We start from the raw sequence: 14,848 nt of genomic DNA, 5'->3' as shown, positions 1-14,848 counted from the left end.
TTTCTGTAACTCTATGTAATTACATCCTATATATAGGGTGTCAGGCTTTAATGACTGGCTTTCTGTAAATCTGTGTAATTACACCCTATATATAGGGTATCAGGCTTTAATGACTTGGTTTCTGTAACTCTATGTAATTACACCCTATATATAGGGTGTCAGCCTTTAATGACTTGGTTTCTGTTACTCTATCTAATTACACCCTAAATATATTGTGTCAAGCTTTGAAGGGTTATAAAGGTAGTAATCATGACTTTGATATTCATAATAGTTCTAAACTCATAGCATAATTTACAAGGTTTACATCTCGGCTGTATCACTCAGTCTTCTTTTGCTGTTAGTGTATGACATACTCTTTTCATGACCACAAGGGGTGTTGTTTTTTTGAAATAATAGATCCACTCTTTCTGTTACTTCATATTCCAGTGTTTGAAGAGATTGTCAGAGGAAGCTAGGGCCGATGAAAACATGGTAATATCGCTATGGAAACATGAAATCAAACGTATCATGCAAGATAGGCTATGTCGTACTTCTGATACTAATTGGTTTGAACAGAATCTTAATGATGTCATCAAAGAGGTAAGGCTAGCAGAGTTTAAGTTTCTTATTTTATTAAGAGAAACGTTAACACATTTTGTCTCATGATTTAACTGTATGAGTTTCTAACTAGATTAAAAATACAGATAAAACTGTTTAGGAAAAAAGTTATTGTGTCAAGATACCAATATTAGTATTAGTAAAGTTACCTTATTGGAATCTAGTTTTTCAATCACTCGGACATCATCAGTGTAATGATGTTATGCCATTTTGTCGCTTCAAAAACTAGATTCCAATAAGGTAACTTCATTATTACTAATATTGATATGTTGGAGTTAAGTATCAATTTCTATTCTTAGTTATACTATGTCAATATTATTTATAGCAAAAGACAGATGGTTTTGATATAATTTGACTGACGTACATTTTCATTTTATGCAATGAAATGTTCATCATAAATTGGTCTTGCAATGAAATTTGAAATGTGGTGTATTTTATTTTCTTTTATAAAATTAACAGTATTTCCCACAAACTGAGGAAGGAGAAGAACTAAAGGAACACTTTGTAACATTCCCAATTGAAACTAGAGCTTTCCAAAGACCAGTTACATCTATGTCACAAAAGACTGTCAAGGTAAGACTAGATATGTTATGTAATTAAGCTTTTCTGCTACTGAAAGTGGCCATACGGATGAGGATTTGATATTTTTATTTAAATTCAAATTTTATAAAATATTTTTATCATAGCTTGCTACTTGAAAAATCAATGTGAAACAACATTGACCAAGTCTGTGATAGTAACTCAATGCATTGCAAAATGCTAAAAAAAATGTGTTAAAATTTTGTTATTGTACATACAATTATACTCAACACGTGGCCGCCAAAATTTTTTACCAGAACTTTGCTGAACAGGCATTCAACTTTTAAAACTGTTATGAAATGTTGCTAATTATATAATTCACACTGATAAGTCATTTCTATGTAAATTATCCTTACAGGTTGTGTTACAGCCAATCACAGAGCTGCAACAGGTCCACAAAGTTCTCCTAGGTCACATGACCAGATACAATGAAGAATTTGGAAATGAATATCTAAACATAATGTTGTCTGATTTTATCATAACACATATCATACGATTACACAGAATTGTTAGTTTCCATCATGGGTAAGTTTATCGCTAAGTTTAACTCAAAGTTTATCATCACAAATATCCAAATGCCCAGAATGATTTTGAGTTTTCACCATTGGTAAGTTAACTTCATAGGAGTCAGATAGGATAGGAGTCAGAGAGTAAAGGGAGAGGGTGAGTGAAAATGCAAAAAATTAAATGATCAGTTAGGATAGTGAAATATTGTAGTAACGATAGTCCTTCAAGTCTACAGGTAGGCTAGAATTTGGATAGCGGAATAGTGTAGTAGTGTTAGTCCTTCAAGTCTACAGGTAGGCTACAGTTAGGATAGTGAAATAGTGTAGTAGCGATAGTCCTTCAAGTCTACAGATAAGCTAGAGTTTGGATAGCGGAATAGTGTAGTAGTGATAGTCCTTGAAGTCTACAGGTAGGCTACAGTTAGGATAGCGGAATAGTGTAGTAGTGATAGTCCTTCAAGTCTACAGGTAGGCTATAGTTAGGATAGTGAAAGAGTGTAGTAGCGATAGTCCTTCAAGTCTACAGGTAGGCTATAGTTAGGATAGTGAAATAGTGTAGTAGCGATAGTCCTTCAAGTCTACAGGTAGGCTATAGTTAGGATAGTGAAATAGTGTAGTAGCGATAGTCCTTGAAGTCTACAGATAAGCTAGAGTTTGGATAGCGGAATAGCGTAGTAGCAATAGTCCTTGAAGTCTACAGGTAGGCTACAGTTAGGATAGCGGAATAGTGTAGTAGTGATAGTCCTTCAAGTCTATGGGTAGGCTATAGTTAGGATAGTGAAATAGTGTAGTAGCGATAGTCCTTGAAGTCTACGGGTAGGCTAACTTTATAACTTACAAAAAAATGCTTTAAATTGTCACAGTGACACTAAATCAAAATCATTGTACATGGATTCACAGTTTGTAAAATATTAATGTGCCATTTCTCATATAACACATTCTATAATGTTGTTACTACAGCGGTAATCTGATGTTGATTGGAACCATTGGTAGTCACCTAGCAACACTGACCAAACTAGCACTACATGTAGCTGATATGCCGAGCCACCCAATTGACTCCTCCAAACCAAACACGTTCTTTGATGGACTGCGTTCAGCGATACGTCTAACTGGAACGGAAGGCAAAATGCTGACCCTTGTCTTCACTGTAAGTTAGTCACTGATGATGAGTGGCAACACAAAAACGGAAAGAAAAAAAGTCTAGAAAATATGGGAATTGTGTAAACTTTCCCCAGCATGTCAGTTTCATTACGTTATGTAAAATCCCATGTTCATTGCATGTGAAATTGACAGCACATAGAAAGAAGGATGCACTGCATGAGATTGTTTTGTTTGTGTGTGTTTTAATGTTTCCTCCACTTAAAATTCATATTTACCGCGATGAGAATTAACCCTCATTTGGTGTGTTTCATATATTACAACCTACTGCTACCCATCACTCAGTTTACCCATACATAGTAATTCCTCATTGGCTGTAACTATATGCAAAGATGTCTAAACTTTCATATAAAACTGTTGATTCCTAACATAATATATTGTTTTGACTGTCAGTAAGTTTAAAACTAAATAGAATGTCAACACAAAAATTTTAGATTTTTTTTTAGATGAAAATATTTTATTCAAAATGATTCTAAGGCTGAGCAGGAATGTGCAGTCGTTTTGGTTAATAAAATATTCTAATCTAAAAAATAAAATCGAAAATTTGAGTGTTGACAGTTATAAAATGATCTAGTGTGTGATGTGGATTTGTAAGCAGATTATGATTTTGCATGCTGAGTCAATTATAAGAACAGAGGTAAATACTAATATGTATAGAACACTTTTTTTTTAAAGGGACAGCAACTTTTAAATGGTATTCGTGATTTTTGTTTCCAAATAAGATTTTCTATATTTTACCTTTCACTGTCACTTGTTTAATGACTAGTAGTCACTGGCAAAACTCCTATCATATTAACTGATGTGATACTGTATTCCCATACTATATGAATAAAATGTTGTACATGGTAGATTACAGTACTGTTGTATTTTGTACAGTAGGAGTTTTACCAGTGGTTGCTGGTTTTTAGACAAGTGATAGTGAATGGTAACATATAAGTAATCTTTTAAATTTGGAAACAAACACGACGAAAACTACTGACAAGTTGCAAACCATATCCCTTTAACATTGTTGTAAATTGAGAAAGAGAAAACTATGACTCAGGAGGCAGGACTTTTAAACTGAAAACCAGGACCTCCTGAACGCTTGATGGACAACCTACTAATTCTGTTATACCCAGGTCAACACAACCTATGATATTACTCCCTGTAAAAGTTACAGCCACTGGGGCCTGATTGAAGTTTTCTAAAAATTAAGTTTTCCAAAATTGAAAATAAAATCATAAGAATTTTAATCTGAATGCGGTGCATCCTTCATCAATAAAGATATTTATATTGGCATACTAAAAAATCATAATACATTATTTTACATTCATCATTCCATAGTGATAAAAAACTGTTATTTTCATCTCATAACACCATTTGTCCATTTCGTGTCATCAACATAACATTCTAACCCACCCCTTGTACACTCTACAACTCTAGGCACTTTTTGTGTTGATATCACTCTTCGCAAGTGTCTACTTACTGCGAAGTCAATGTCAGACTTTAGTTCTACTTTCTGTGTCATGTACTAATACACTGTATGATAAAGCTGAAGTTAAAATTCTTCTTTCTGTCAAGAGACCTTTCAAGTAAACAGCGCCCTCTAGAATTCATTGCTACATGAATGGATATAGCGCCCTCTAACATTGATTTTGGGTAATGATTTGAACAAATCTGGCTATCCTAAAAGCTGCAAATGCAATATATTTGGGTACAAACATTTTGGGCACAAGCAGAGTTTCTATTTTTATTTTTTTTTTGCAATCATCTGTGCTAATAGTAGCATAAATAAGTGCTTCTGAGGTACACATCAATGTAAACATTATACATGTGTTGTGTCACATTATTTTCATCAAGTTAAAAACATAAACTCAACTTGTGCCACTTTTAATTTCTGATGAAAACAGAACCATACACTTCCGTCTTTGTACAACAATAAATAGTTGAAATGCCACTCCAAAATATACCAGTACAGCTTCTACCACTAGAGGGCAGTGTTTATCTGAAAATGTCTCTCTTTTCCTTACAAACCATTATCATGTATTCTGGAAAAGTGTCCATGTAAGGAATTTCATCTTCAGCTCTTTCAGTAAAGTTGATATTTCATAAATTGTTGTGTTCTTAATCAGTTTTTTTACTAATACATTTTTTTGTCTTTTTTTTCCACCATGATGCATGTATTTTTTGTAAAATAATCATAATTTATGAACTCTTTGAATCATAAATAAAATGAAGTGTGTTGGAGAGACAATATTACTTAATCTCAATTTTAATTAATTTTAGTTATAAATATTATTTTTTGTGTACATCGTTTTTCTACTGAATGAAATTAGACACCAATGTTTTCCATAGAACAGCACAGCTTAATACATAACCAACAACAACTGTATCATGTTTATTTCAATAACCACGTCATGCTTGTAGGGTCGCGATGTCCGTGATGACAGATACTTAGATGCCATCAACAGTTTGTTAGTTAGTGGTGAATATCCACATCTTTTCTCCAATGATGAACTGGAAGGACTTCTTCAGGTAAGTAAAGATTAGTTTAATATGTGTAAAAAAAATAGTTGTACAAAGTAAAAGTCAGAATACAACAGGGGTTGTGTTTTGGAGGAAATTTTCGTATACGATTCCAGAACAAGGAAACAGCATTTTTTTTTTTTTTTTTTTTTTTTTTCAAAGTGTGATAATGACAACACCTTAAAGTTAGTAAACTAATTGTCAATGTATGATTGCATAGTTTTGAAAACAGCTACCTTTCAATTGCATAGTATATGAAAAGGCAGACTGGATAAAACAAAGCTCTATTAGTTTGTTGAAAGATGATAATTTCTTATTAATTTTCCAGGCATTGGGTCCAGCATTGAAAAGACAGGCACCAAACTACATCCTAGACCCAATGAAATTCTTTGTATCCAGAGTCAAATCTAATCTGCATATTATCCTGTGTTTACCACCCAATGACAGACTTCTACAAATTGCACCGACGTAAGATTTCATTTCTGTATCTATACTAATTTTGAATTCCAGAAAACTTTAATTTCACCCTAGATCTGTTATTTTACATTGTCACTTCTTTACTTACTGTTGATCAGCACTTTGTAAAGTTTGTTATTTTAGCAAGTGTCAATGTGTTATTTTCATTGTTTCCTTTTATTATTGTTGTTGTTATTGTGTTTTATTATTGTATATGTCATTTGTTTTTGTCGTCAGTGACTAGAAACAATTTTCCAGGTTTACTCTATGGACTATAAAGTTAATTGTACTTTACTCTATTCTATTCTATTCTATTCTATTCTATACTATACTATACTATACTATACTATACTATACTATTCTTTAATATCTATTCAATTCTATTCTAGCTAATTTGATAATTAAGTTAATTTCTTATAATTGCTGTAGAACTGGATGTAATATTTAGATAGGTAAATATTGAATTAATGTTGTTTCACAATTGATGTGATATTTACCTGTCAGTATGTGATTGTATTGCAGTCAATATCCTGGTTTATTGACTGGTATGCAGATTAACTGGATGCGTGATTGGTCACAGCATGCCATGACCAGTGAAGCAAAGTATTACCTATATAAACATCATATTTGTAAGGAAAATACGGAAGAGCTTAGGTAAGTGTTGAAGAGAGAGAGAGAGAGAGAGAGAGAGAGAGAGAGAGAGAGAGAGAGAGAGAGAGAGAGAGAGAGAGAGAGAGAGAGAGAGAGAGAGAGAGAGAGAGACAGACAGACAGACAGACAGACAGACAGACAGACAGACAGAGTGTGCAGTGTATGAGAATCTGTTTGCAATTTTGTAAGTCTATATATGAGACCATGAGAAGATAGACGATCTGTAGTTATAAAATCTCATAGACCACCAACCATGTTGTATGTGTTCATTCACTGTGTTACAGGGAAAGTCTGATGTCTTGTTTAGCTGAAATCCACTGCTTTGTGCTCAAAGACTGTAAACAGATTCCATGGGCTGGGAATACAGAGGACTCTATCACCATGACATCAGTTAAGATTGTAGGAAAGAAAGAAGTGATCAAAGTTATACCTAATGAAGTCCCTAATCTACCCTACACTAAGGCTATTATGAATGAACACATCAAGGTAAGATTCTTTTCAATTCCATGTGTGCTATTTTTGGGTTGAAGTTGGCAAAGAGAACATAGAAGTGTTGGGTGGGCAGTCAATATCATTACTTTAAATGTGTATATACAGTAAAGCCTGACCTTGCTTGGGACGAGGGGGAGTTGGTTTAGTCAGGGTGGGTGTGTTGTATATGGCATGCCCAGAGTTTTAACCTTTGCTGAATACCCTCAGAATCAGTTTGTGTTAAATTGGCCAATAGCAAAAGTACCGAACCATCTACACTTATTCGAATTCGTTGCTTAGTCACATGTTTTGATTAGAAAGATTTAGATACAGTGTATGAGGGTTTTGAGATCATCTGAATTCAGTATACATGTAAAATAATGCAAACTTTCTTCTTTTGTAGCTAAGACACAGAAGTGTTGACAATCCCGGCAGAAATGACGTGTTCATTGGTCCAAGAACTTACCGTCGTTTTATGGACTGCTTCCGTCATGTATTTACCACAAAGAATCGAGAGAACTCGGCCAACATCGCAAAACTTAGGAAAGCTCTCAACAGTCTCTCCAAGACACGACAAGACGCTAAGAATAAACACCAGGAAATCAAGAAACTGCAAATCTCTTATGAGAATGCTACTGCTAAAACAGCCGATCTTCTAAAACGATTGACAGCCAAGGCAACCATCTTAGAGAAAGTGAAAGCTTTCTCAGGACAAGCCACTGGTAGTTTGAGTGCATTCCTTCAAATGAATGAAACAGAGAGTGATGAGGAAGAAGAAGACGAGTTGCTGACTAACGGTACGATAAAATGTCACTTGTAACAACTTTTCTTTCTTCTTTTATTTTCTTTTTTTTTGTAATAAGACTAACTACTACTAAAAGCAAGCTATCAGCAAACTAACAGACACTTGCTAAAACTGTTATACCATGCACAAGCCAAGTTGAACAAAATAATATGGAATTTATACCCTGGTCGTTCTATGTCATGACAACGCACATCTATGTCACGACAACAAATGTCTACGTCACTGGCTCTGCTGTGCTTGAAATATGAGTCAATACTTTTAAAATTACCATTACTTTCCCTGATTTTTCTTTGATATTACTGGCAGTTGCACTGGTAAATTATGTTATTCTCCAATATTTTTCTTCATTCAACTGGAAAATACTAGTTATCTCAGGAGGGTGTTGTCACTATGAGTCGCTAGACAAGTAGTGACAGAGTCCCCTTATGTCACTCATATTTTCCTATGAAGAAACTATTGGGGAATAACATCTAATTGTAGTTGCATATAGTAGATTACACATGTCAAGTATATTTCATAGTTTGGAAACTTTGGACTCATTGGTGATAACAGTCCCTTGGTTATGTGGATATAATCACGTAGTAATCAAGTTAATGTATAATATGAAATTGAGTGTGTTGTCACTTGCCAAAATCTTTATCAGTAATGCCTTCCCCCTGTGAGTGTAGTTACATCAGTTGATACCTTATCTCGACATGTTGCAACAAATTTATTTTTAAAGAATGAATTTTCTTGTCAAAGGAAACAATTCCATTATATTGTAGATTCTGAATAAATTCTTTAAAACTTGAGATTTAGAATGTGTTTTCTTATCTGTTTCCAGAAGAGGAAGACGAGTATGATATTCAGTTTGAGCAACAGAGAGAAGCTAATCTTAAGAGTAGACAGGTGAAGATAGAGGAAGAACTGGTTATGTATAAGAAAAAACTAGATGATTGTAGAACACATCTACAGACGGCTAGAGAACAGGTAAACTATTTATAGCAAGTAGTCATGTTTTAATGAGGTTATCTAATTCTGGTAAACAAAGCAGTACTTTCGTGATCTTCTCCAGCCATGCACACCATGTCACACTCTACGTTCTACAAACAAGAATTTGTTGACAAGAAATTACAGACAAGTCACCTATAATTAACTGACAAGTCACCTACGTTCATTCTCATATGTCACCCCAAACTATGGAACTCTTTGCCACTTGACATTCGTGAAGCCTCCAGCCTGGATTGTTTCAAAACAAAACTAAAGACTTATTTGTTCACCAAAGCCTGCAGTGTGCTTTAGCCAGTCAGCACTACTGAACAGAACATTTCTCTGGAATTCAGCACTATAGAAATTTGATTGATTGATTGATTGATTGATTGATTGATTGATTGATTGATTGATTGATTGAAAAGAGTCAGTATACTGCAAAGAGGAGCATAATCTCGGAAAATATACAGTTTCATGATACTAATAGCATTTTCTCAGTTTCACTTGATTAACTGATTTGATTGTTACAGCTGTGTATCACTGAGGAGTGTCTTTTGTTCATTATTTCACAGGTGTTACACTGGAAGAGTAAAGTGGACAGAGCATGTATTGAGAGACTCAGATCTTTCAATAATCCACCTTTGATTGTACTTCAAGTCATGGAAATGGTGTTGACATTACTTGGCAAACAGAAACCAATACTAAGTTCTGATAAAACAGGCGGTGATATTAAGCTACCCAATGAGGATGCTTCGCTAATCTCAGGCAGGCAGTCTGTTGGCTCAGGCACTTCAAAATCACCAAGCAAAGGATGGAGAAGCAGCCAAAGTAAGCACTGCTATCACTAATCCCCTAATGTGTGTGTTCTGATCTGAACGTCTGTCTGTCTGTCTATATGATACTGCTTATTAATACCACCCATGTAAACTCGAAGCTTTATCAATATGCAATAGTCAAGAGGTATGGGACAGACTTATAATAATCATGCCAAAATTCCATATTTATATTTATATATTAAATTGTGACACTGAGTAGAAACTGCTCTGAAAGTGTCATAGATTTCTTTTAAAATCTCCTTAGTTTAATTAATTCAATCTAAAGTTATCATACATTCAAGTTAATGACAAATCTTCCATACCATTTTATTTCGTCGTCATCATCATTATTTCATGACATGATAATGGAGAATGAAAAATTTGCTTTCTACTTCTTTGCGAAGAAATTAATATTGATTCTTCCAAAACTGAAATCCCTCGTATGTTGGTAGAATGAAAACTATTAATAATCATTTTTTACAAAGACAACATTTACTATAATTTATTCACTTATAATATATATTATTATCATCCTACCAAGAAGTTGTGTGAAGGATATTGTCAGAAATATTTATTAAAATGAAAACCAAAGTTTTTTAGTGTTTACAATAGGATGTCTTGAATATTGCATACTGAATCCACTTCAACCTCAGTAATGTGAATAGTAGGACCGCTTACCAATTCTAGTCGGTAAGGTACACCAAGTAAGGGCACCCTCACACATCAGACAAACCCTTTCAGATTTATACAACCGTATAATGCATTTACCCATAGATGATTCAATACTGTTCAGAGTGTATGATATTATTAGTAAATCATTGTATCAAACAAAACAGTTTCAAAAAAATATTCTATTTGCAGCTCGTGCAGCTTTAAATTTAGAACTTGATAGTGGTTTTACCAATAATTATATCAATTAGCTTGAATACGAATCGTGTACTGAGTTCCCTTATACCACCAATGTTTCATCACAAAGTCTGAAAAGTTTCAAATTCTGAGGTTGAAGTAAATTCCAGCTGCCATGCTGTTCATCAACTCACTGCAAAGCCAGTAATCATGTCTGCTTTATGTATCAAAAGGTTTCAAATTCAGCATTTCACATGCAGCCATACTAAAGACAAACCTTTAAAACAATGTTGCTACAATCACGTAACATTGACACTATCTTTGTCAAATCACTAATTAACACAGTTACTAGATTCATACATACACATACAGCTAAAAGATTTGTCATTGTGTGGACTTTTCATTCACTCGCTTACAAATGAGTACGCAAGTGAAAAAAAAAAGAGTTCAAAATGATAAATTTTTCAGTCTAGCATGACCCAAACAGTACTCAAAACTTACAATATCTTCTCACAAACACAACTAAAACACAATTAAAATATAAAACCTGCTTTAGTACCCATATATTTTGACAGACACAATCCAACCCAGTTGCCACACCCTATGTAACCACTTAACATCAAAGGAAAGGATTAAACTTTGATCTAATTCATTAATTTGGCTTAAAACAGTCATTTATAAGGTGCCTAAGTAACATATTATTATTGGTTATAAACTCACTTTGCTAACATTTTTTATACATTAATCTTTTTTCTTTAAAAAATCAGGATTCTCACTAGAAATTGTTTCACAAATGCTAATTTACATAATAACACAATGTATAATGCAACTTTCTATTTCTATGAAATATGTGACGTATATATGCAAAATTATCAAATTATGCAAATAATTTGATAAAAACTGTGCTAGATTATACAAAACTATGTTTGAAAATAAAAAAGTAGTTTCTGATATTTAAACTACTGACACCTTTGAAATATTGTGAAAGCAAAACTGAAGCTTTCTTTTACATTCTGTGAACTTGTTCATCAGTTTGATGATCTGGGCTGGTCACATGACTCATCACTGGCATCATGTGACAAAAGAATGGAATCACACATGTGTGGAAGTTGAAAATGACCCAGTTCTAGTGCAGTGTGTGTTGTTATGTTATGTGAATTAGCATATTAAGTTTCTAAAATGGATATGGTATAATGATGACTTATTCTATTCATAACAATGAATCTTGGTAGTTGGTGAGATAACAGCATATTTTAGGGGATAAGTTGTATATAAAAGTGTATGTCTGTAATTTGTGTACATATAGCCATAAATGTAACAATCCATGGTGAGTAATATAATCTATCAGACTGTAGTGCTTGTAGTTGTGGTAAACCCGGAGTCTTCTTTCATTTGATAATAATATGCATGGAGTTAAGTGCTATGGCAGTGACAGGTTTTGAGTCGATGAAAGATATACCTGAGTGCTAACATCCAACATTAATTGATATTACTGTTTAGAAACCACTTATGCAATAAATTTTAGTGCTTTGCAACAAAGTAAATCTCATCAGTATAGTGGGATGGGGGATGGGGGATGGGGGGGGGGGGAGTGTCTCAAAGAATATGCAGTTCCCAATTTACCTTATTTAGGAGAATTAGTTGTTATTGCACAACTCAAAACCTGTCAATTGTCGTAAGAACCATTTATCTTGTGTACTACTTTATAAAAGTAATGCATGTTTGAAATGTATCATACAAATAACTCATATAAAATGGGTGTTTTTCATGGTAAATCAATCATATACTATCCAGAACTATATTATATATAAAATCATAAAATCATTTCACATGACAGCATTGTTCATTACATTACATTACATTACATAGCCTATATATTCATACGCCATACATCACACCAACATGACATAACAAAATAGCATATTGCATCACATAATGTCATTACAGTACATTTGATTATCATGTACATGTAATGTTACTTCTTATGATATGATGACAGTGTATCATCACATTACTGTATACAGTAATTTCATTCTACACATTATATTGAAACAGCAATGAATCAATAATTTGTCTTTATATCACTTGCAAAACATAACATATTATGACTACATGTAGACGTGACATTACATTTCAATAGCATTATATCAACATTCACTCTCTTCATGTATATTGTATCAACATCATCATATTCTATCCTTTATATTACATTACATTACATCACATTTGTAATGTAAAGAACACATCCTGTCCAGAAGGTCTCACATTCAACATCTGGAGATGTTCGTCATGTTTGACTAGCCGTCTAACCACCAATTCATATATCATCCAATATACCACAGACTCACATTGATAAAAAGCCTGCCGCGTTACGCACAAGGCATCGCAAACATGCAAAATTGTGTCTTAGGTCAGAAATGCAATATGTTGTACAGATTTCCAATGTTGAATACAGTATATATATTTACATGGTAAAGACTTTCCTATAATGAGGCGTGATAGTAATGTATAATTATGTATATGAAATCTTACAAAATGTCTACTGGGGTGTGAAACTAGTCAGAAATAAAAGCTAGTTTTGCACTCATTTATTGCAGACAAACAAATATTGACAAATATTTTTTGTCAACAATCATTAGCATTGAATGCAAAAGATTGTGTTCCCTTACACACTATTTTAATTACATGCAATATGATGGATGACAGTATAAACAAATGAAAACATTTTCAGTTCTGTAAAAATGTTGATCTTGGGTATCTTACTGTTTCATTTCCAGTGTTTCATTGTCATCAACAGCATGCTAATGTAACAAAATCATTTACGAATTTTATGGGTATCATTTGTAAAAAAAAGTGTATGGTTTGATCAGAAAATCTGTATAACATATTGATTTTCTTTCCATGGCCTGTGTAGTTGTACATCCTCATATGGTGCAGCTTTGTGTCAGGTCGTGTTTTGTCTTGATGTCATGCTCATTAAAAATACAGTGATAACTCGCTTTATGAGTCATTCATAGAAGACACATGTATATGAAGACATCTTAGGAGATTCCACATCATGATCATTCTTCATTCACCATTTGCCTAGTGTTACCTTTCATCAAAAGTTCATAATTACACGTCGCATCACTTTAGCTGTTGTGCGTTTTGTTTTTTGTTTTTTCATGTTTTCAATATCCTTTTGTTGCCTTTGTTTGTTTTTTATGTTTTTGCTTGTCACAGTATTTTTGTTTGTGCTAATCTTTAACCTTTGTTTGACCTTTGTTCCGTTCATTGCCATAACAACCATTAACACTGTGTTTGTTGTCGCATCATTAACAGAAGAGAGCGTTTCCTCCGGTTATCAGCGTAAGTCATCCATTTTCATGTTGCTATCTCCTCATACATTTGTGATGATGTGAAGTTTCCATCATAATGACAAACACACAATAATCTTTCTAAATCAGTAAAGAGAAAATTTACCCCTGACCTTTACTAAGTTCAAAGGTCATACATCCTGGTACTTGTTCATAGTTGTACATTTAAATAGTCGGCCTATTTCAAATGAAATAGAAACAAAAATATTAGTTTCAATTTTCATTTATTTTGTGACACGTCTGTTGCAAAATAAATGGTTAACACTGTTTGGCAAAGATCAAAAACCAGGACTTTTGACCTGATACAATGCTTATTCTTAAAAAAATTAAACATCTTTTCCTCTCGTAATTTCTTGGTTGTGGTAATAAATGAAAGTAATGAGTGAATTTTATGAAGGATAAATGTTATTTTGAGTTTTAAATGTTTGAATAAAAAGTAAAGAACTATCCCTTTGTAAAAGAGAAAAGTAAAACAGTTTTCAAAATGTAATTATGTAATGTGTAATTTTAAATATATATTATTATTAATATTTTATTTGTAGTTGCATGTTTTGTTTTTGTGTTCTGTTATCTTTTTGTTTGTAATAATTTCACTGCTTGTAATGTTTGCATCTTTATAGGAGATGAAATTAAGGCTAAAAAATGTAAGTTTTTATATTAAGGTGAAATTTGATATTTTATGGAATCTATTTCCCATGCACTGCACACACAAAGCACTACTATAACTGTAACATTATTACAACCCATAGCAGCAAGCCAACATATTTAACACCACTACATTAGACAGCACTATCATAAGGTCAACCATAATGTCATTTACTCATGATGTTCCCATATATCTTAAAGCATAGCACATAGTATTTTACCAGAATCAACTTTTAGGTGTTTGTAATGCTGGTTATGGTAGTGTAAGTTTCTTTCTATCTGGTGTAGATTTTGGGGTTATGTAGAGTCTGACTTTAATAGCACCTGTTCATCAAGTAAAAATTTTCATTTTGAAAATTAGCAACCATCATGTAATGTATTAATTTATGCATATTGGTAGGTCTATTATTTTATGTGCATCTGATCAATTTGTACCCATGAACACATACATACATGTACATGTACATGCACACATACATGCATGATGCA

The 14,848-nt window shown here is 33.2% G+C and overlaps 1 protein-coding gene across 7 annotated transcripts in view; it reads left to right on the top strand.

The window, feature by feature from the left end:
* Positions 1-14,848, top strand: part of LOC144432816 (dynein axonemal heavy chain 8-like) — a 109,422-nt gene that overhangs the window by 60,327 nt on the left and 34,247 nt on the right. For 4 of the 7 annotated variants that reach the window (XM_078121101.1, XM_078121099.1, XM_078121098.1 and 1 more), the window contains 13 exons: positions 427-579; positions 1,057-1,170; positions 1,535-1,701; positions 2,643-2,829; positions 5,247-5,354; positions 5,674-5,813; positions 6,324-6,455; positions 6,737-6,938; positions 7,327-7,720; positions 8,552-8,697; positions 9,270-9,525; positions 13,680-13,706; positions 14,335-14,358. In XM_078121101.1, coding sequence (XP_077977227.1) covers positions 427-579; positions 1,057-1,170; positions 1,535-1,701; positions 2,643-2,829; positions 5,247-5,354; positions 5,674-5,813; positions 6,324-6,455; positions 6,737-6,938; positions 7,327-7,720; positions 8,552-8,697; positions 9,270-9,525; positions 13,680-13,706; positions 14,335-14,358 — 2,050 coding nt within the window. The remainder of the gene's footprint in view (positions 1-426; positions 580-1,056; positions 1,171-1,534; positions 1,702-2,642; positions 2,830-5,246; positions 5,355-5,673; positions 5,814-6,323; positions 6,456-6,736; positions 6,939-7,326; positions 7,721-8,551; positions 8,698-9,269; positions 9,526-13,679; positions 13,707-14,334; positions 14,359-14,848) is intronic. The other 3 variants (XM_078121102.1, XM_078121100.1, XM_078121104.1) reach the window with 3 other exon arrangements.

This window comes from Glandiceps talaboti, chromosome 3 (genome assembly GCF_964340395.1).
Source record: "Glandiceps talaboti chromosome 3, keGlaTala1.1, whole genome shotgun sequence".
NCBI lineage: Eukaryota > Metazoa > Hemichordata > Enteropneusta > Spengelidae > Glandiceps > Glandiceps talaboti.
The sequence above is the reverse complement of the archived record's forward strand: the minus strand, read 5'-3'. Positions and strand labels throughout refer to the sequence as shown.